The sequence below is a fragment of the Mustela putorius genome, unplaced genomic scaffold (genome assembly GCF_011764305.1).
Source record: "Mustela putorius furo isolate JIRA1106 unplaced genomic scaffold, ASM1176430v1.1 tig00000145_pilon_pilon_pilon, whole genome shotgun sequence".
Classification (NCBI taxonomy): Eukaryota; Metazoa; Chordata; class Mammalia; order Carnivora; family Mustelidae; genus Mustela; species Mustela putorius.
Window position 1 is genome coordinate 27885966 of NW_025421294.1, and position 22365 is coordinate 27908330.

Below are 22365 nucleotides of genomic sequence, written 5' to 3' on the forward strand. Positions count from 1 at the left end.
TTGACTATTATTATGCTTCACTGTTTTTATTTCCATCTACCTTTCTTATTTCTCATTCTCTGTCTTTTGGGAACCTTGGTGTCTTCTCTTTTAAATATGGGTCTTTTTTCTAGCTTCTCTGTTTTTTTCTGCTCTATCTTGATTTTCCTCTATTGTTACAGCTTCACCTGTTAACTCTTCAGTCTTTCTCATCTCTTTGGCCTCTGAGTTGTGGTTTATGTCTCTTCCTTGCTGTGTGTCCATTTGCGTATCTCCCTGCTTCTTTAGACTCAACATATCTAAAGGCAGAATTCTCAGATCTTCCTCTCCTAGTAGTACTACCAGTCTTCTGTGCTTCTCAGTATAAAATCCTAAATTTCTCTCATGCTCTGTTTAATCACAAAACTGCATGTTCGGTTTGAATTTTCCTTGAAAATACATTCCTTTATTTCCATTTCTGCCACCTTGAGTTTCAAGAATTGCAGTCTACAGGGCGCCTGGGTGGCTCAGTGGGTTAAAGCCTCTGCCTTCAGCTCAGGTCATGATCTCAGGGTCCTGGGATCGAGACCCGCATCGGGCTCTCTGCTCAGTGGGGAGCCTGCTTCCTCCTCTCTCTCTGCTTGCCTCTCTGCCTACTTGTAATCTCTGTTCTGCCTACTTGTAATCTGTCACATAAATAAATAAAATCTTTAAAAAAAAAAAAAAGAATTGCAATCTACAGTCCTTGCTTTGCTCATCTGTCTTTTGCATTGCTGGCAGATTTTTTAATCCACTGTCTTCATAAATTAATTTCTGTTTTCGAAATTTCAGTGGCTCTTTCTCTGAGCCCCACAGAAAAAATAGTGTCCAAGTTCAACATTCTAGACCTTTCACAGACCGCTTCTACTTCTCTCACTGTTAATTCTCCACTTTTGTCAAATTGGTTTCACTAAGCCCTACACTTTCTTGCTCTTGTATCTTTTTAAATAAACTTTCATGGACTATATTTCTCCTTTGTCTTTAGTCATATACAGATTATGTTTTTTCTTAGAATCCCAATGAAATCTTTCTTTCCTCTGTGTCAGACCATCAGATTACAAAGATAACCCTTTCTTTTGAATTTCATATAGCATGCATTTTTCATTTCCCATGTATATAAAAAGTGTAATGGAACTTTATCTTTTCTCTTTGAATTCTCAAGGATACATGGCATTGTAATACCTGGAAGAATTTTAGGTATTCTCACATTTAATTATCTCTTTGATGGTACTGACCATTTAGTCTTCATTTTATATATACAGAGCTTGGCACATAGCCTTGGGTGTAACAGGTGCTCAGTCATTTAACGATGGAGTTAAATAGATTGTCTATTGAAAGTACTTTGGTATTTGAGGTGTAAAATGCCAACACTGAAAACCTAGAGTGTCTGAGTTTGTTTCCTTTCCCTGTATGCAGTGCATAAGGAACTACAGGTCCAAATTGCCTTCTTGTTTTCTTGAGATTTGTAGTCATACTGTTTCTAGGAACTCCATCATAAACTTAAAGAAAAAAATTTTAATCTAAAAATGGTAACCATTTATTGTAAAAGAGTAATTCACAGCCTGCCTGTGTCAAGCTCTTTGGATACAGTGGTGATAATGATAGTGTTGCACCCTTTGAGCTGACATTCTTGCTAGATATTGGAAATAATCAACTATTTAATATTATTTCAGAAAGCGAAATGCTGTGAAAAAATAAAGTATTTTAAGTAGATAAAGAGCAATTACAGTGCAGGTGGCTATTTTACGAAGTTCCTGTAGTAGAGACTGTATCAGGTGCCCAGGTCTCTTTCCCCTTCTGTCGTTCTGTTGTCGAGAGGTAGTCAGAGATTTTTTTCCTGCGTATTTTTTCATGTAAAGACATTTACTAGGGCATAGACTATGTTTTCTGTTTATCACTTTACAGTATATTGTGGACAACATTTCATATCAGTAGTTAAATTTCTCATTTTACTGTCTGCTTGGTGTCCCATTGTATGGCTGTCTGGTAATTTATTTAATTATTTTGTGCTGTTGGATATTTAGGTTGTTTCTGTTTTTTAAGTGTAGGCCACTTGAACACGTATCTTTATGTAGCTGTGTGGGTATAGCTAAAGAGTAAATTCCTAAAAGTTAAACTACTTTTAATTTATTGTATTTTCTCAGTCTACCTAATGACTTACTTTGAACTAAATGCCAGAAATAAAGCACTCCTTCTTTATTCTAAATCTGATATCTCTCTTTCCCCTGCTCCTTTAACCTAAACATTGTGATCTTATCCAAATCTCCACTTGAACATAGTTGGCATGTGATTAAAATTCACTAAATATGTGAATGAAATCATACTTACAGCCTTGCTTGTCTCTCTTCCTTCTCATGGGCTTTGATATCTCTCTTCTGGTTTCCTCCACCTGACTAAAAACTTCTATCAGCCATTGAGCTCTGCAGCCAGACTTCCTGAGATGAAATTTGGTGTCCATTTGTGTCCACAAATGTTTGGCCTTTAATAAATAACTTCTGTGTTTCAGTTTCATCCTACATAGAGTTAGAATAATAATGGCATCTACCTCCTAATATCATTATGAGTACTCAATGAGTAACAGACCTGTAAAACAACACAGTATCTGGCCCATTGAAGGTACACAGTAAATGTTAGCTCCTTTTCTTACTATTACCTTGCCCCTCCCGCTCTCACAGCATGCTTCTCTTCAGTAGCATTGTACTGTGTACCTTGTATTTGATTATAGGCTGATTTCTATGGCGATTAACAGGTTTCATCATCTTAGCTCCACGCTCCTTGAAGCCAGGGAGTGTATATTATTTATCTGTTTCCTGCCCCGTAGTGCCTTGCACACAGTTGTGCTTAATTAATATTTATTGATTAAATATGTATACTTTTGGAGGACCTATCATGAAACCAGCATTTATAATACAAATCTGGTTTTTAGCTATGTAATTTTTATCCTTGAACTGGTTGAAAACAAACTGTAATAATTACATTTCAGGAGATGACGCATTCATGGCCTCCCCCTCTAACGGCTATTCATACACCATGCAAAACAGAACCTTCCAAATTTCCTTTTCCAACTAAGGTAAGTAAATAACATGTGTCTTTAATACTATTAGAAAACTCTATAAATGGCTTGACTAAAATCACATGAATTCAGAGTTGTCTTGCCATTCTCATTCTAGTGGGAGACAGACAATAAATACATAATTTCAAATAGGATCATTGCTATGAGGAAAATAAAACAAGATAATGGAATCAAGAGCGACTTGGATTAAGAGGTTCTTGAAAAAGTTTTGAAGGCAATTGGGAAGAGAATTAAAAAGTGTCAGTGTTTGTTTTGGTGGTCTAGGTTATAGGTGGTAAGGGTTTCTCAAGCTCTTATCTGAGGAACCGCTTTCCATTGGACTTAGCAGTCATACTGATGTGTGTGGAAAGAGGTTCCTCAGATAATGGTTCAGGTTCAGCTACAATCAGTAGATGTGCTTTTTTTTTTTTTTAAACATTAATTTATATTTACATGAACAATAGAAGAATATATTCTTCTTGTGGAAGTTTGACCAGGACCCCTAATAATAGCCTTTCCCAGCGTTGTCTCTTCCATCTCACCTCCATGCATACCTTTGCAAGTCTTTTCACATGAATTTGCAAACATACATATGTGATCATTATGTGTAAGCATTCTCTCTTTTACTTTATTTCTGCCCAGATGTATTGTTCTGGATTTTTAATCAGCAACAGGTCTTAGAGACCATTCTATAGTTATTCTGTGTCTTTATTATATATAGATAATAGATTACATATAAACGTATTTCATTTCTTTTCTATGCATCCATAGTATAAATGTATTTTAGTTGAATTATTTCCCTTTGGTATTTAAGTTGTTGTCAAGTTTTCATTTCCATAACTATCACTTGTGTGGGTATCTTTTTCATGCCTGTGAGTTTCATCATCATTAGTTTCATGCATATGAGTTTCTTTTGTGTAAAGTAGGAAGTAGAATTGAGTAGGTTGAGTATTGAGGTGGTATATTTAATATATTCTCAAATTCCTTCTTTATCGGTTGTACCAGTCAGTACTCCCACTTGTATTCCCCCTGATTCCCCACATGCACATCACCATTTGTTATTTGAAGCACCAATATTCTGAGTGCAGAATGGCGTTTCATTTCTTAGATTGCTAGCTAGGTTTATCATCTTTACACATTTGTTCTCCATGTTACTTCTCTGTAGCTGAGTATACCTGTTTCCTCTGGTCTTGGGGTTGCATCTTTCACCTAATGAGTTTCAGGAGGATTTCTTTTTGTGTTCTTTTTGAATTCTGGATTCTATTAATTTCTTCTTCGGGCTATAAACACATCTCCTAGTTAGACTCCTTTTAAGTATTATGGTCTGGAAGATTTTAATTTTGATGAATAAGTAGATCATTCTCTTCTATGAAGCTTCTTTTTAAGTCTTTTAAAGAAGCGTTTTCCTTCCCTAGAATCATAAGCATACCCTCTTATTTTTTTACTTTAATGTAATTACAATTTTGTTTTCTGTGTTTATCTTTAGCCCAATTTATTTTTGTGAATAATGTGAGGTAGGCATGTAACTTTCTGCCTGTATGTGTGCCATCACACTCTTACACTTTTAAAATCAACCTATGCACACCTAAAAAACGTACAGTTGGAATTTGGTAGGTAGATATACCTGTGTAACCACCACCCTAATCAAGAATTAGAATATTTCTGTCACCACCCAAAAGTCCCCTCGTGGTTCTGTGCAGTCTACCTCACCTCCACCACTGGCCCCTCATAGTTACTAAGTTGTTCTATGTCAGTATAGATAAGTTGTTCTTTCTCTAAAATTTCATGTGAATGGAATCCATACAGTGTGTACTCCATTTGTGTATATGTTTGCCTTCTTTTGCTCAGCATATACTTTTGGAATTCTTCTGTGTTCAGGAATGTATTGGTAATTTGTTCTTTTTTATTCCTGAGTTCCTTTTTATTTGTATTGTATGAAAATATCAACATTTGTGTACCCAGATACCTGTTGATGAACATTTGGGGTTTTTTCCAGATTTGGGTTAAGAAGAGAGTATCTGTGGGGCACCTGGGTGGCTCAGTGGGTTAAAGCCTCTGCCTTCAGCTCAGGTCATGATCCCAGGGTCCTGGGATCGAGCCCCACATTGGGCTCTCTGCTCAGCAGGAAGCCTGCTTCCTCTTCTCTCTGACTGCCTCTCTGCCTACTTGTAATCTCTGTCACATAAATAAATAAAATCTTTAAAAAAAAAAAAGAGTATCTGTAAATATTCACTAAAAAAGGCTTTATGTAAACTTAAGTTTTACTTTTTCAAGGATAAATATTGGGTTATATGGTAAAAAGTAGAATTGCTCAGTCATGCGTTGAGTTCGTACTACACTAAACACTATTTTCCTGAGCTATTCTGTCGTACTCCTAGCTCGCTCTGCTCCCATCCCTCAGCAGTATATGATAGTTTGATTTGTTCTACATCCTTGTGTACATTTGGTATTATCAGTTTTTTAAGTTTTGGCCATTTTCCTGGACACATAAGGGGGTATCATACTGCTTTCAGTTTGTGATTCTTTGATGACTAATGACGTTGAACCTCTTCTTATGACCTTATTGACCATTCCTCTTTTTTAATATCTGTTCAAATCTTAGGACTTGTGTGTGGGGAGGTGTGGGGTGGTGGTGGTGGTGGTGGTGGTGGTGGTGGTGGCGGCATCAGGATTAGGAGATGTTACATGTAATTTTCTTGTCTTTGGTTTTGGTATCAGGGTAGCTCTAGCTCTTTAAAAGGAGCAGGGAAATGTTCTCTTCATATATGTTTACTGAACTGGTGTGTGGAATTTAGTTTCAATTCTTCCTTGAATGTGTTTGTTGGGTTTTTGTTTGTTTGTTTGTTTGTTTTTTTAAGATTTTGTATTTATTTGAGAGAGTGAGGGACAGCAAGAGAGAGCGTGAGTTGGTTTGGAGAGGCAGACTCCTTACCAAGCAGGGAGCCTGACACACTGGGCTCCCATCTCCAGACTTTGGGATCATGACCTGAGCCAAAGGCAGATGCTTAACCCACTGAGCCACCCAGGCACCCTTTGAATGTTTTAATGTACTTCAACAGTGATGCCATCTGGGCCCATAATGTTCTTTATTGAAAGTATTCAATTATAAATTCAAGCATTTCAGTAGATGTAGCTATTCAGATTTTCTGTTCCTTGTGTCAGTCTTGTAATTTGTTCATTTCATCTAAGTAATCAAGTTTAATGGTATAGAGTTATTTATAAAATAAATACTTATTCTTTTAACGTCAGTAGGATCTCTAGTAAAGTCATTTTCCTCCTGAAATTTGTGATTTGTATTTTCTCTCTTCATTTTCTTTGATTAATCTAACTAGAGTTTTGTCAGTTTTATTGATCATTTCCAATAATTACCTTTTGATTTTTTCGGTTTTCTATTTCCTTGGTTTTTCCTTTATTGTGGTTGTCTTTTTTCTACTTATTGTGGGTTTCATTTACTTTTCTTTTAACTTCTGAGATGGAGGCTTAGGTCATTAATCGTAAACATTTCTTGTTTTCTGTATTTAAAACTATCAGCTTCCCTCTGAGACCTGCTTTAGGTGTATCTCACCGATTGTGGTACATTGTGATTTTATTACCATTTAGCGTATGATATTTCCTTATTCCCTGTGTGACTTCTTCCTTGACCCATGGAAGCATGTGGTTTCATTTTCAAATATTTGAGGATTTTCCATTCTGTTACTGATTCTAATTTATTTAAGTTCTTGTTTGAGAATATAAGCTGTAGAATTTGTTTTTAAACATTTATTTTAATGTTTTATGGCCAGTTTCCATGTATGCTAAACAGAATATGTTCTTTTTTTTTTTTTTTTTTTTAAAGATTTTATTTATTTAATAGAGAGAGTGTGTGAGTGAGTGAGTACAAGCAGGGAGGAGGGGCAGAGGGAGAGGAAGAAGATCTTGACTGGATCTTTTGTATCTAGCGTGATGTTTTAAAGTTTCATTCGTGTTATGTTACCAGTATTTTCCATTTTATGATTATATCACATTTTGTTTATCTCTTTACCAGTTCATTGACGTTTGGGTTATTTTCAGTTTGAGGCTATTATGAAAATTGCTGCTGTAACATTAGTATTGAGATGTGTTTTTGGTTCTCTTGGTTATTCCACCTAGGAATGTAATTCTTGGGTCATACAGTAACTGTTCAATCTGTTGAGGAACTTGCCTGATGGTTTCTCACAGTGTTTGCTACATTCTGTATTCCCACCAGCAGTGTATGAGAGCTCCAGTTTCTTCAAATCTTGGCCAAGTTGTTGTTATCCTTCTTTTTGAATAAAGATATTTTAGTGGCTGTGAAGTGGTTTATCATTATAGTTTTGATATTAATTTCTCTGATGGCTAATGATGTTGGCAGTATTTTCATGGGTTTATGGGCCTTTGTATATCTTATTTAGAGAGAGATCTATTCAGATAATTTTGCTGATTTTTAAATTGGGTTGTCTTTTTATCATGAAGTTATAGTGTTTGTCTATCTCAGAGTCCCTTATCAGATGAACAATTTGCAAAAATTTTCCCCTATACTGTGAGTCGTCTTTTTTGCCTTTTTTTTTTTAAAGATTTTATTTATTTGAGAGAGAGAGTGAGTGTGTACACAAGGCAGGAGAGGGGCAGAGAGAGAGAGGGCCAAGCCAACTCCCTGCTGAGCAGGAAGCCAGACATGGGGCTTGATCCTTCTCTCCCTATCCTCACTTGTTCTTCTTTTTTCTCTCTCTCTGTCAAGTAAATAAAATCTTAAATTTTTTTAAAAAGATTTTATTTATTTATTTGACAGACAGAGATCACAAGTAGGCAGAGGCAGGCAGAGAGAAAGGAAGGGAAGCAGGCTCCACGCTGAGCAGAGAGCCCGATGTGGGGCTCAATCCCAGGATGCTGGGATCATGACCTGAGCTGAAGGCAGAAGCACCCCAAATCTTAAATTTTTTTAAAAAAACTCCAGTGTAATTAACATAGTGTGCTGTGTTAGTTTCAGGTATACAGTATAGGGATTCAGCAGTTCTGTACATTACTCAGTGCTCGTCTTTTTTTTTAAGATTTTATTTATTTATTTGACAGAGATCACAAGTAGGCAGAGAGGCAGGCAGAGAGAGAGAGAGAGGGAAGCAGGCTTCCTGCGGAGCAGGGAGCCCAATGCGGGGCTCGATCCCAGGACCCTGAGATCATGACCCGAGCCGAAGGCAGCAGCCCAAACCACTGAGCCACCCAGGCGCCCCCTCAGTGCTCGTCTTAAGTGTACATACTCTTTAACCCTTTCACCTATTTTACCTATCCCCCCCTCCTCTGGTAACCATCTGTTCTCTTTATTTCAGAGTCTCGGTTTTTTTATTTGTCCCCTTTTTCCTTGTTCATTTGTTTTCTTAAATTCTACATAATGGGTGAAATCATACAGTACTTTGTCTTTCTCAGACTGACTTCATTTAGATCCATCCATGTTGCAAATGGCAAGATTTTATTATTTTTTATGGCTGAGTAATATGTGTGTGTGTGTGCGTGTGTATATCACATCTTATTCTTCCGTTCATCTGTTGATGGACACTTGGGTTGCTTCTGTAATTTGGCTACTGCAAATAATCCTGTAGTACACATAGGGGTGCTTGTATCTTTTTGACCTAGTATTTTCATATTCTTTGGGTGAATACCTAGTAGTGCAATTACCAGTACATAGGGTAGTTCTATTATTAATTTTTGGAGGAAACTCCATACTGTTTTCCAGAGTGGCGGCACCAGCTTGTGTTCCACCAGCAGCGTATGAGGGTATTTTTTCTCTGTATCCTCGCCAACACTTGTTGTTTCTTGTTTTTTTTTATTTTAGCCATTCTGAGAGGTGTGAGGTGAGATCTCATTGTGGTTTTGATTTGCATTTCCCTGATGATGAGTGATGTTGAGTATCTTTTCATGTGTTTGTGGGCCAACTGTATGTCTTCTTTAAATATATGTATGTTCTTGTCTTTCGTCCACTTTTTAAATTAGGTTATTTGCTTTTTTTGGTGTTATGTTGTATAGTTTTTTATATATTTTAGATACTAACGCTTGTTGGATATATCATTTGCACATATCTTCTTCCCATTCATTAGGTTGTCTTTTTGTTTTATTGTTTTCTTTGCTGTGCAGAAGCTTTTTATTTTGATATAATCCTAACAGTTTATTTTTACTTTTGTTTTCCTTGCCTTAAGAGACACTTAGAAAAATGTTTCTGTAGCCAGAGAAATTACTGCCTATGCTCTTTCTAGGATTTTTATGGCTTCAGGTCTCACATTTAAGGCTTTAATCAATTTTTGAGTTTATTTTTATGTATAAAATGAAACTGGTGTGAAAGTGGTCTATTTCATTCTTTTGCATGTAGCTGTCTAGTTTTCCCAACACCATTTGTTGGCGAGACTTTTTCCCATTGCATATTCTTTTTTTTTTTTTTTAAAGATTTACTTATTCTAGAGAAAGAAAATGTGTGCAGGGGTAGGGGGAAGGGAAAGAATCTCAAGCAGACTCCCTGCTCAATGCAAAGCATGACGTGGGACACAGCCTCACAACCCATGAAATCATGACCTGAGCTGAAACCAAGACACCCAACTGACAGAGCCACCCAGGTGCCTCCCTCTCATGCACCCTTTGTTGTAGATTAATTGGCCATATAATCATGGGTTTGTTTCTGCATTCTCTGTTCTCTAAGATCTATAATCTATGTATCTATTATCTTTTTTTGTGCCAGTGCCAAACTGTTTTGATTACTACAGCTTTATGTAGCATATCTTGAAATCTGGGATTTTGATATTTCCAGGTTTTTTTTTTTTTTAAAGAATTTATTTATTTTATTTGACAGACAAAGATCACAAGTAGGCAGAGAGGCAGACAGAGAGAGGAGGAAGCAGGCTTCCCCAGGAGCAGAGAGCGATGCAGGGCTTGATCCCAAGACCCTGGGATCATGACCTGAGCCGAAGGCAGAGGCTTTAACCCACTGAACCACCCAGGCACCCCACTTTTGTTCTTTTTTAAGATTGCTTTTCAGGGCCATTTGTAGTTCCATACAAATTTTAGATTATTTGTTTTAGTTCAGTGAAAAATGAGGTTGGTATTTTGACAGGGATTGCATTAAATCTGTAGATTGTTTTCCATAGTATGGACGTTTTAACAATATTTGTTCTCCTAATTCATGAGCATGGAGTTTCTTTCCATTTGTTGGTGCTGTCTTCATTTTCCTTCATCAGTGCTTTGTAGTTTTCAGAGTACAGATCTTTCACTTCCGTGGTTAAATATATTCAGGTGTTTTACTATTTTTGATCTATTTGATCTATACTATTTTGAATTTTGTAATTATAAAGGGGATTGTTTTCTTAATTTTTCTTTCTGCTACCTCATTTTTAATGTATAGAAATGTAACAGATTTCTGTATCTTAATTTTGTATCTTGCGATCTTCCTGAATTCACTTATTAGTCCTAGATTTTGGTGGCATCTTCTACAATTTTCTATATATGGTACCATGTCATCTGCAAATAGTGAAAGTTTGACTTCTTCCTTACCGAATTGGATATCTTTTATATCTTTTATTTTCTGTCTGATTGCTATGGCTAGGACTTGTAGTATACTGTGTTGAATAAAAGTGGTAAGAGAAGACATCCTTATCTCGTTCATGATCCTAGGAGGAAAGCTTTTAGTTTTCCCCATTGAGGATGATGTTCACTGTGTGTTCTCCATATAGGGCCTTTATTATGTTGAGCATATAGGGCCTTTATTATGTTGAGGTATGTTCCCCCTAAACCTACTTTGTTGAAGATTTTTTTTATCACAAATGAATGTTATAATTTGTCAGATGCTTTTTGTGCATCTTTTGAAATGTTCATACGGTTTTTATCTTTCCTCTTGTTGATGTACCCCAGATGTTTCCTTATGATCCTTTATAATGTTCTCTTCCTATATAGTCTCTGCCCTTCCCATCCCTAGGTAACCACTAATCTGATTTCTGTCACAATATATTAGTTTGCATTTTTTAGAATTGCGTGCAAATGGAATGATAATACATGTATTCTTTTTGGTTTGTTTCTTTCACTTAGCACAATTACTATTTTTTTAAATATTTTATTTATTGGGGCACCTGGGTGGCTCAGTGGGTTAAGCCTCTGCCTTCGGCTCAGGTTATGATCTTATGGTTCTGGGATCGAGCCCTTCATTGGGCTCTCTGCTCAGCAGGGAGCCTGCTTTCCCCCCCTCTTTCTGCCTCCCTCTCTGCCTACTTGTGATCTCTCTGTCAAATTAGTAAATAAGATCTTTAAAAAAAAAAAAAGATTTTTAAAAATTTATTTAAGAAAGAGAGCATGAGCTATGGGGAGGGGTGAAGGGAGAGGGGAAGCAGACTCCCTCCTGAGCACGGAGCCCCACATGGGGTTAGCTCCCAGGACCCTGAGGTCATGATCTGAGCGGAAGGCAGATGCTCAGCCGACTGAGCCACACGGGCGCCTCTCACTCAGCACAATTATTTTGAGATTCATCTATATTGTCAAATGTATAAATCATTCTTTCTTATTGCTAAGTAGTATTCAATTTCATAGTTATAGCACAGTTTATTTAGCCATTCACCTATTGATGAACATTTGGGCTCTTTCTGGTTTTTATTTATTTTTTATTTTTTTATTTTATTTTTTTTTTTTAAAGATTTTTTCTTTATTTATCTGACAGAGATCACTAGTAGGCAGAGAGGCAGGCAGACAGAGAGGAGGAAGCAGGCTCCCTGCAGAGCAGAGAGCCCGATGTGGGGCTCGATCCCGGGACCCTGGGATCATGACCCGAGCCGAAGGCAGAGGCTCAACCCACTGGCCACCCAGGGCCCCCTCTTTCTGGTTTTTAATTAAATAAAGCTGCTATGAATTTTTGTGTACAAGACACGGGGTACCTGGTAGCTCAGTGGGTTAAAGCCTCTGCCTTCGGCTCAGGTCATGGTCCCGGGGTCCTGGAGTTGAGCCCCACATTGGCTCTCTGTGAAGCAGGGAGTCTCCTTCCCTTCCTCTCTCTGCCTGCTTCTCTGCCTACTTGTGAACTCTGTCTGTCAAATAAATAAATAAAATCTTTAAAAAAATAAATTTCTAAATATTTGTGTACACGTCTTTGTATGGGTACATGCTTTTATTTCTCATAAGTAAATACCTTCAAGCATAGGGTGGATATACATTTAACTTCTAGGAAAATCTCATACTGTTTTCCAAAATGATTGAACCATTATATATTCCTATGATGAGATTTTCAGTTGCTCCACATACTTATTAGAGTTTGGCATGGTCAGCCTTTATTTATTTATTTATTTATCTATCTTAAAAAGATTTTATTTATTTATTTGACAGAGATCACAAGTAGGCAGAGAGGCAGGCAGAGAGAGAGAGAGAGGAGGAAGCAGGCTCCTACTGAGCAAGGAGCCTGATAACGGGGCTCGATCCCATGACCCTGGGATGATGACCTGAGCCACAGGCGGAGGCTTTAACGCACTGAGCCACCGAAGCGTCCCATGGTCAGTCTTTTTAAATTTTAGACCTTTCATCAGTTGTGTAGGAGTGCTCCATTTTTTTTTTTTTTTCCATTTGTTTTCAGTTGACATTTCTCTATGACAATTGATGTTGAAAACCTTTTCATGTACTTGGCATTTGTGTATCTTCTTTGGTGCACTATTTAAATCTTTTGCCCATCTCTTACCAGATTATTGCCCTCTCCATTTTTTTAAGAAAGATTTTATTTATTTGAGAGAGTACAAGGAGAGGGAGTAGCAGAGGGAAAAGGAGAAGCAACAGGCTCCCCACTGAGCAGGGAGCCCAACATGGGGCTCAATCCCAAGACCCCAGAATCATGACCAGAGCCAAAGGCAGATGTTCAACTGACTGAGCCACCCTGGCTCCCCTATTGTCCTCTTCATATTGAATTTGAGAATTTATATTTTCAGGATGTAGGTCCATTATCAGATATAAGATTTGCACATTTTCCCCCTAGTAAGTAGCTTCCCTTTTATTATCTCAACTATCTTTTGAAGATGAGAAGTTGCTAATATTGATCAAAACTAATTCATCAAGGGTTTTTTTTTTGTTTACAGATCATGTTTTTGGTATCTGAAAAATTTTGCCCTACCCATGTTCTCCTCTGGTTTTGTTTGTTTGTTTGTTTTAAGACTTTTTATAGTTTTAGGCTACATTTAGATCTATGATCCATTTCAAGGTAATTTTTGTATATGGTGACAAGATATGGATCACAGTATATATATATATATATATTTTTTAAAGATTTTATTTTTTAAAAATTCAGGTTTTTTTTTTTAAAGATTTTATTTGAGTGTCTCAGTGAAATAAGCCTCTGCCTTCCGCTTAGGTCATGATACCAGGGTCCTGGGATCGAGCCCCATATTGGGCTCTCTGCTCAGCAGGGAGCCGACTCACCCCCCCCCCGCCTGTCTCTCTACCTACTTGTGATTTCTCCCTCTGTCAAATAAATAAAATCTTGAAAAAAGAGAATTTTATTTGAAAGAGAAAGAGAGAGCCAGAGAGAGAAGGCGTGAGGGGAGGGACAGGGCAGAGGGAGAAACAGACTCTTCATTGAGCAGAGAACGAATGTGAAGCTTGACCCCAGGACTCTGGGATCATGACCTGAGCTGAAGGCAGAGGCTTAACCAATTGAGCCACCCAGGCACCCTTAAAAAAAAAATTTCTTTTTAAAGAGGAAGCTAAGGTCATTGATTTGAGATCTTTCTTACTTTCTCATACAGGCTGTTAGTGCTATAAACAATTAAGTAATATTTTATTTGCATTCCATAAATTCTGAAATGTGTTGTGTTTACTGACAATACACTTTAGTTAGAAAGCTGAGGGCAAAAGAATGATTACAGGGCACATGGGTGGCTCAGTTGGTTGGACAACTGTCTTTGGCTTGGATTGTGATCCCAGGGTCCTGGAATTGAGTCCCACATCAGTCTCTCTGCTGTGCAAGGAGTCTGCTTCCCCCTCTCCCTCTGCCTGCCACTCCCCCTGCTGGTGTGCACAGTCGCATGCTGTCAAATAAACAAATAAAATCTTAAAAAAAAATGTATATATAAAGAATGATTACAGAGGCACAAAACACTGGAGACAGTGAGTATGTAAAAGAAGATTTTCTTTTGAGGAACAGAGAAATGTGATGGTGCCAAGAAGGGTATAGTGATGTTTCAGGTGAGTATTTTTATAAGATGAGAATATTTTATCATATATATATATTTAATTTATTTATTTAAATATAATTATACTTTCACTTATGTATTTACTTGTTATATAGTATGTATATCATATATATGTATGTGTGTGTGTATATATATGTATATATATACACATATGTACTGATCATAATGTTTTAATAAGAAGGAAAAGCGTATGCTGCCTGGGAAAGACAGAGGGTGCCCTTAGGAAATCTCAGGAGAGCTTGAGATTCAATGCTCAAGTACAGGATATTGATTTTATTAGCTCATTTCTTATCATAGGAGGGAAAGCAGATGAGGTGGTTATAGTTGGAGGTAGGCTAGTAGATTTTCTAGTGATAGTTTGAAGCATACTAAAGCTTTTGACTGCCCTTGAACATAATTCAGTGTATGTTTGCAACAACTCCTGGCAGTGTTCTAGGTGCTTCAGAGGTATGACACTGGATCATTTGCATGTTACCCTGTTCTGAGATTGGTATTTTAAAAAGCAATTAGAATAATCTGTGCCAGTGCCTAGAATAGTTCCTGGCACCTATGGCTGTTCAGTAAATGTTTTATTGAATTTGGATATAAATACTTGGGTAATGTGTTTAGATTTTTGGTTTTTCTGAAACATTTTAGTTAGCTACTTAGTGATCATTGATTTGGTCAGGTTACTTTTACAAGTTAGGTTTTGGTTGTTTTTTTTTTTTTTAAAGATTTATTTATTTATTTGTCACAGAGAGAGATCACAAGCAGGCAGAGAGGCAGGCTGAGAGAGAGGAGGAAGCAGGCTCCCCGCTGAGCAGAGAGCCCGATGTGGGGTTCCATCCCAGGACCCCGAGATCATGACCTGAGCCGAAGGCAGAGGCTTAACCCACTGAGCCACCCAGGTGCCCCAGGTTTTGGTTTTTTATAGCTCATCTCATTCTCTGTCTTTTCAGTGAGTACACCTTCATGTGTAATATAGTTTAAAGCTTTATACGAAGCTTTAATAGGTATTTTTTTCTCTTTGTGTGCTAACCATATAAACTAGGTCCACTGAGAGGACAGAGAAGGAAGAAAATTTTGATACTTAGGGAATTTGGAGATGACATCCTAAAGATGATGACAGTAACTGGGCTTAGAAGGAGAAGTAAAGCAGTGCCAGAAGCACAAGGGAAGGTAAAGAGCCCAATAGGAAGGATTTCACACTCATTAGCAAGTCTGAAACACAGTTCACATGTGGCTCGTAGTGGATGAGAAGTTGAGTTTAGGAATATGTTTGGAGAGCTGGTTTAGTGAATCCATATCATTGGCCTAAACATCCTTGATCTGACCCATTTAAAAACAACACAAAAGACTATACTTTCAGAGATCATTTCCATATTTTGTAAAAACAACACAATACATACATATATACAGTAAGGCAAATCCCTCTGTTCATGTGATTCTCCGCCAGTCCTCCTCCTTGGAGTTGAACTTCCTTAGAGTGGTTCATATTTGAGATCTGTTCTTCTTTCCTCAGGTACTCCTCATGATAGTCTGATTGATCTTGCTTCACATGATACCTCACCAAAACCATTTTCATTATGACCACTATTGGCCCATTTTGTAGATCCAGTTTACAAAATCTAGAGTCACTTTGCTTCTCTGATGTCTTTTTCTCTTCTATCTTTGCCTCTACCAATTAATGTGAGTTTTCCAGGCATTGTGCTCGGTGCCATAAAAGAATACAAATGAAGAAATATGTTTTGCCTCAGTTTGCCCAACGTTTGGTTGTGGAAATAAAATAATACAAAAGAACGAAAAAAATTACATATTAGTGTTTACGTGGATGCGTATTTCCACACATCATGCTTAGACCTAGAATTGTCTTCTCTTTATATCCTGTTCCTCTTTACAGAGGTGTTCTACAAATTTTTCTCTTCTCTTTTCTCTTCATTTATTTTAATTCCAGATATACATCCAGCTGCATAGTTGACTCTTCTTAGATAATGAGTTTTAGGTGACTTTGAGACATCTTCCAGGGAGAACTTGTGATTCTCTCTGCTAGTTCCCAACCAGAAAGCAAGAGAAAACAAGCATGATTCTCTTTTACTATTTCCTGTCTTAATGAATCCATAAAAAACCTTTTTGGAATTATCTTTGGTACCTCCCTCTCTGTCATACCCAATAAACTGTCACCAAGTCCTAATGATTTTTACCTCCTGTAATGTGTTTTAATTCCATTCTTTATCTCCATCTTTATTCTTACCTTTATGGGAAGTCATTAGTCTCCAAAGTGGAAAGCATATGTATACTCCAGTGTTGTGTGTATTGGAGATTGGGGGAGAAACAGGATGAAAACTTTATTCTTATTTTTTAGTTTGAAAAATTCTCCATTCTTATGTCTAAGAAAACAAAATCAATGTAGTATTGCTTCTCTTCATCTGAATGGCAGATGATCACAATTTATTTCTGTGGTATTCCAGGAGAAGTTTAGGTCTTTTCATTATGGAAAAGTTGGTAGAATTGCTCTCACTCATTTGCTCTTAGTGGCTCTAGCATATTACAGTTTTAAATGGACTCAGTTAAGATGATTTACAGATTATATTAACTGGTTTTAATTCATCTAATCTTCACTACTAGACAGGCAGCTTAAAAATATACCTGCCATGAAACTACTGAGTGAAAATAACACTAAAATGAGTTTCTGAGTAAATAAGAAAATGACAAGAGCTGAGGTTTTTCCTCTTCTGGTATGAGCTCTTAACTGTCACTGTACAAAGTAGAAACAAGGGTGACCTAAAATAAAAAAAGAAGAAAACATTCAGATTATCAATGGTAGTTTGAATATGCATTTATGTCATTAATCTTGCTTTTAGTTTAAAATGTACTTGATATACTAACTAATGAAACTATGACAGTGTCATGCTTCATACTCTTTGATATTTTGAGTTGTGTAATAATTCAATCCAGTCCTTAAATATACAGGCTTAGTAAATTGTATTAAAAATACGTTTTGAGAGTTCTCCCAGTGTTCTGTACCTTTGTCCAGAAACTTGGTCTTTCTGCTCTATTTAAAAATTAGTAAAATCCAGTAAACAGAGAATATACTAAAATTCATTTCTTTGTCGGGAAACACTTTTGAGGCAGGGTTAGAAAACACAGCTGAAGATTCAAAAAACAAATTTTAGAGGGCGCCTGGTTGGCTCAGTGGGTTAGGCCGCTGCCTTCGGCTCAGGTCATGATCTCAGGGTCCTGGGATCGAGTCCCGCATCGGGCTCTCTGCTCAGCAGGGAGCCTGCTTCTCTCTCTCTCTCTGCCTGCCTCTCCATCTACTTGTGATTTCTCTCTGTCAAATAAATAAATAAAATCTTTAAAAAAAAACAAAAACAAATTTTAGAATAAATCATTCATTGTACAAAATTAGCTATATTGAGGTGGACGAAAGTACAGGTGCTTTAGTTATCTCAATTTATGATTTTTTTAAAGGATTTATTTATTTATTTTTTGGGGGTACGGGTGCACAGTAGGAGGGGAGGAGAGAGAGGGAAAGAGAGCTTGGAGCCTGAAGTGGGGCTAAATGCCAGGGTCCTGAGATCATGACCTGAGCCAAAGGCAGAGGCTTAACCATCTGAGCCACCCAGGCACCCCCGCAGTATATTTTTTTGTTAGAAGTTCACATGTTTTACATTAACGTAGAACTTCACTGTTTGTTTCGTGACATGTTATCTCATGTAAAAATGAATTATACCTCCTGCCCAACCCCTTTCTTCTCTGTCCCTCCCGCAAATCTCAAGTTTTACTTAACAGATGTGGTTGTATATGTGTGTTCTTTAATATAACCTATAAAGTCTGCATGCTTTATGATTCACCTTTTGAGGTGTTGGGTCTCATTTCTCACCACCCTTCCTTCTGTATCTTTTGTGCCCATGAACTGCCTTTAAAACCTTTATACTAAACGTTCTCCTGTCTTTCCTGCCTTTACGCATGCTGTTTTCTGTACCTTGAACACTGACCTTTCCGTTTACTTGCTACCTAGTTTAGGTCTTAACCTAAATGGCACTTGCTCTGGGAAGTCTTTGCTCATATTCCTGGCTAGATCTGTCCGTCTTCCTCTCTCCCCCTCTCCCTCCCTCTTCTCACTCTCACTAACTCACCCATTCACTCACATGCTCATGCACACCCAATTGTAAGCTCTTATATAATATTGTGTATGTATTTGCCTTTCCTTGTACTTATCACGGTTAACCTTTTTACCTTTATGTGCATGAACAGTTGCAGAGATAGTCATTGACATTATACTGATGAGTGCTAAGTTCCATGAATAGAAGCTCCTTGTTTTTATTTATCATTTGTTTTTCCAGTACTTAGGTATATGAGTGAATATCATGTCAGGGAGTTTGGCTTTCATTCCTAGGAAAAACAAAGAGCCATTGAAGGCTCCATAAAAGTAGTAGTAATGACTCATACTAGAATTTGGGCTTTAGGAAGATTAACTCAAGACTGTAGTTGAGTGAAGGAGAATTGAGTGAAGATTACAGCCAGAAAGATCCATTAGATGGCCTTTGTAAATTGAAAAATGTGAGGACCTGAAGTCTTTGCAGTGTAGATGGAGAAGAGATGTTGCATTTAGTAAATGTTTTAGAGACAGAATCCACTAGCATTTGGAGACCAGCAGACTGACTATTGTCGGAGGTGAGGACAAGGAGAGATGACTTAAAGTTCAGGCTATTAACTTTTAGGTCATTTATCAGGTAAATAAGTATAAGATAATTGGCAGTTCAAGGGGTGGAGGATTATTTGCATCTTAAAACAATTCACAGGCATGACCTTGGCCACTGCTTTATAGTTTTTTTAATAGCTTTATTGAAATACAATGCACATACCATGCCTTTTGCCCATTTCAAGTATACAATTACATGGTTTTGAGTATATTTATAGACATGTGCAACTGTCACAACATTGAATTTTAGAGCATTTTTATCACCTCAAAGAGAAACTCCCTCTTCTTCATCTATTACCCACTTTCCCTCTCCCTCCCAGCTATTTAAAACCACTCACCTTGGGATGCCTGGGTGGCTCAGTGGGTTAAAGCCTCTGCCTTTGGCTCAGGTCATGATCTCAGGGTCCTGGGATTGAGCCCCGAATCGGGCTCTCTGCTCAGCAGGGAGCCTGCTTCCCCCCCCTCTCTCTGCCTGCCTCTCTGCCTACTTGCGATCTGTCAAGTAAATAAAAAAGTAATAAAAATAATAAATAAATAAAATCACTCACCTGTTCTTTTTCTCTGTATATTTCCTTTTCTGGACATTTTATGTAAATTGCATCTTACCATATATGGCCTTTTGCAACTGTATTCTTTCACTTAGCATAATGTTTCCAAGGTTATTCCAAGTTGTAGCAGGTATCAGGACTTCATTTCTTTTTGTGGCCAAATAACATTCCATTGTATGGATATATATCATATTTTGTTTATACATTCTTCAGCTGATGGACATTCAAGTTGTTTTGAGCTTTGGGCTATTGTGAAGTAATACTGCTATAAACATTTGTGTACAAGTTCTTGTATGGACATAATGTTTTTGTTTCACTTGGTTATGTACCTATGAGTAGAATTGCAAGGTCATATAGTAACTCTATGTTTAATCATTTGAGGAACTTCAGAATATTTTGCAGAGCTAGTTATACCACTTTACATTCCTGCTGGGCTTTGATTTCCTGTGCATTCCTGTCAACACTTGCTATTATCTGTGTTTTTTATCCTAGTCATCCTAGTAGGTGTGAAGTGGTGTCTTATTGTGGGTTTGATTTGCATTTTCCTCATAACCAATGATGTGGAACAACATCTTTTCATGTGCTTATTGACCATTTGTATATCTTCCTTGTAGAAATATCTCCTTATATCCTTTGCTCATTTTTTCATTGCTTGTCTTTTTATCATGGAGTTGTAAGAGCTCTTTATGTATTGTAGATAGCCATCTCTTAAAAGATCCATGATTTGCAGATAAATTTTCCCATTCTTTGGGTTGTCTTTTCACTTTTTGATGATGTCCTTTGAAGCACAGAAGTTCTTAATTCTGCTCAAGTCCATTTTATCTATCTGTTTCTTTTGTGTTTTTTGCTTTTGGTGTCATATGTAAGAATTCTTTGCCAAATCCAAGATCATTAAAGTTTGACTGTAAATTTTCTTCTAAGAGTTTTGTAGTTTTAGCCTTACATTTGGTCTTTGATCCATTTTGAGTTATTTTTTAAATACTGTCTGAGGTAAGGATCCAGCTTCATTCTTTTGCATATGGCTGTTCAGTTGTCCCAGCACCATTTGTTAAGAAGCATATTCTTTCCCTGTTGGGTGCTCTTGGCACACTTGTTGAAATCATTTGACCACAGATGTTTTTTACAGTGTTTTTGGGTTTTTTTTTTTTTCAAGATTTTATTAATTTATTTGACAGAGACAAGACACAGCGAGAAAGGGAACACAAGCAGGGGGAGCGGAGCGCAAGTGGGAAAAACAGATTTCCTGCTGAGTAGGGAGCCCAATATGGGGCTCGATACAAGGCTCAATCCCAGGACCCTGGGATGATGACCTGAGCCCAAGGCAGATGCTCAACGACTGAGCCACCCAGGCGCCCGTACAGTGTTTTTTTAAACAGTGAAACTGTATTTTAAAAAATTCATACTATGTGGATTTCTCTTTCACAGATGTTTCTGTCATTAAAGATTGTGCTTATTTTTTTTTTTAAGATTTTATTTATTTATTTGTCAGAGAGAGAGAGAGAGGGAGGGTGCACAAGCAGGGAAGCTACAGGCAGAGACAGAGGAAGAAGCAGACTCACTGCTGATCAGGGAGCCCAATGTGGGGCTTGGCCTCAGGACCCTGGGATCGTGACCTGAGCTGAAGGCAGATGCTTAACTGACTGAGCCACCCAGGCTCCCAGATGGTGTTTGTTTATAAGTAGGCTTTTAGGGATGTTTGTATAATTTTAATACTATACTGTATACTACAGACTCAACCTAGAAAAATGCATAATTTACACATGTGAAAAGGGTTGTGATCATGAAAGATGAGTTTGAAAAGCCATGTTTCTTTCCCTGAGAGTGACGTTTTGGCTTCTTTTCTTATTGGTATTTCCTGAGTGCTAGACACTGGACTCTAGTATACAGCTTACAGCTTAAAAAGAGTATATGACAGTCTTTTCCTCAACTTGCTAATTGTTTGTAAGATATTGGGCACGGGCAAAGGAAGGTAATAAAATGATGTGTGAATAACATGTGAGGTTTTTAGTTCATAAAGGTGGTATCTTTTGAGTCCATATAGGTTGTACAGCTTTTTTTACTGTAGTATAGGTTGTTTGTTTGTTTATTTTAGAGAGAGAGCATGTGCCTCAAGCTGGATGTAGGACTCCCCTTCCCAAGGAGAGGGAAAGAATCTTAAACAGGCTCCACATCCAGTACAGAGCCTGACACAGGGCTCGATTTGACAACCCTGAGATCAGGACCTCAGCCGAAATCAAGAGTCAGACACTTAACCAGCTGAGCTTCCCAGGTGCCCCTAGTATTACTATTATTTTGTTGTTGTTATTGTTAAACATTTTCTTAAGATCAAGAATCTTAAATTGAAGTCATTTGCTTTCCCTGGGCTCTAAATTAGAATATGAGTACCCTAAATTAGAATATGAGTACCGTGGATGCTGCTGAAAAGAAATGAATAATAAAGAGGAACTATTAGGTAGCTTGATGCTTTTTGTAGTGAGTTTTGGGAAAGTTCATTATTGACCACATGATTACTGAAGCCCATCATATGTGATCATTAAATTCTTTCAGTGTTTTGGGGCGCCTGGGTGGCTCAGTGGGTTAAGCCGCTGCCTTCGGCTCAGGTCATGATCTCAGGGTCCTGGGATCGAGTCCCGCATCGGGCTCTCTGCTCAGCAGGGAGCCTGCTTCCTTCTCTCTCTCTCTGCCTGCCTCTCAGTGTACTTGTAATTTCTCTCTGTCAAATAAATAAATAAAATCTTTAAAAAAAAAAAATAAATAAATTCTTTCAGTGTTTTTTTCTTTTCTGTATTCCTAGGAGCTCAACAGATCTTTCATTGAATTAGCTGGAATTGAATAGTTTAATTTGAAGCATTTGTCACTATGAACCTTTCTCTTAATGCCACTATATAATTTTAT

The 22365-nt window shown here is 37.4% G+C and overlaps 1 protein-coding gene across 3 annotated transcripts in view; it reads left to right on the forward strand.

Moving 5' to 3' along the window:
• AFF4 (AF4/FMR2 family member 4) overlaps positions 1-22365 on the forward strand; it is a 96254-nt gene that overhangs the window by 40095 nt on the left and 33794 nt on the right. For 2 of the 3 annotated variants that reach the window (XM_045075510.1, XM_045075511.1), the window contains one exon: positions 2981-3067. The exons of the other annotated variant lie outside the window; for it this stretch is intronic. In XM_045075510.1, the coding sequence (XP_044931445.1) occupies positions 2981-3067 (87 nt within the window). The remainder of the gene's footprint in view (positions 1-2980; positions 3068-22365) is intronic. 3 annotated transcript variants of the gene reach the window in all.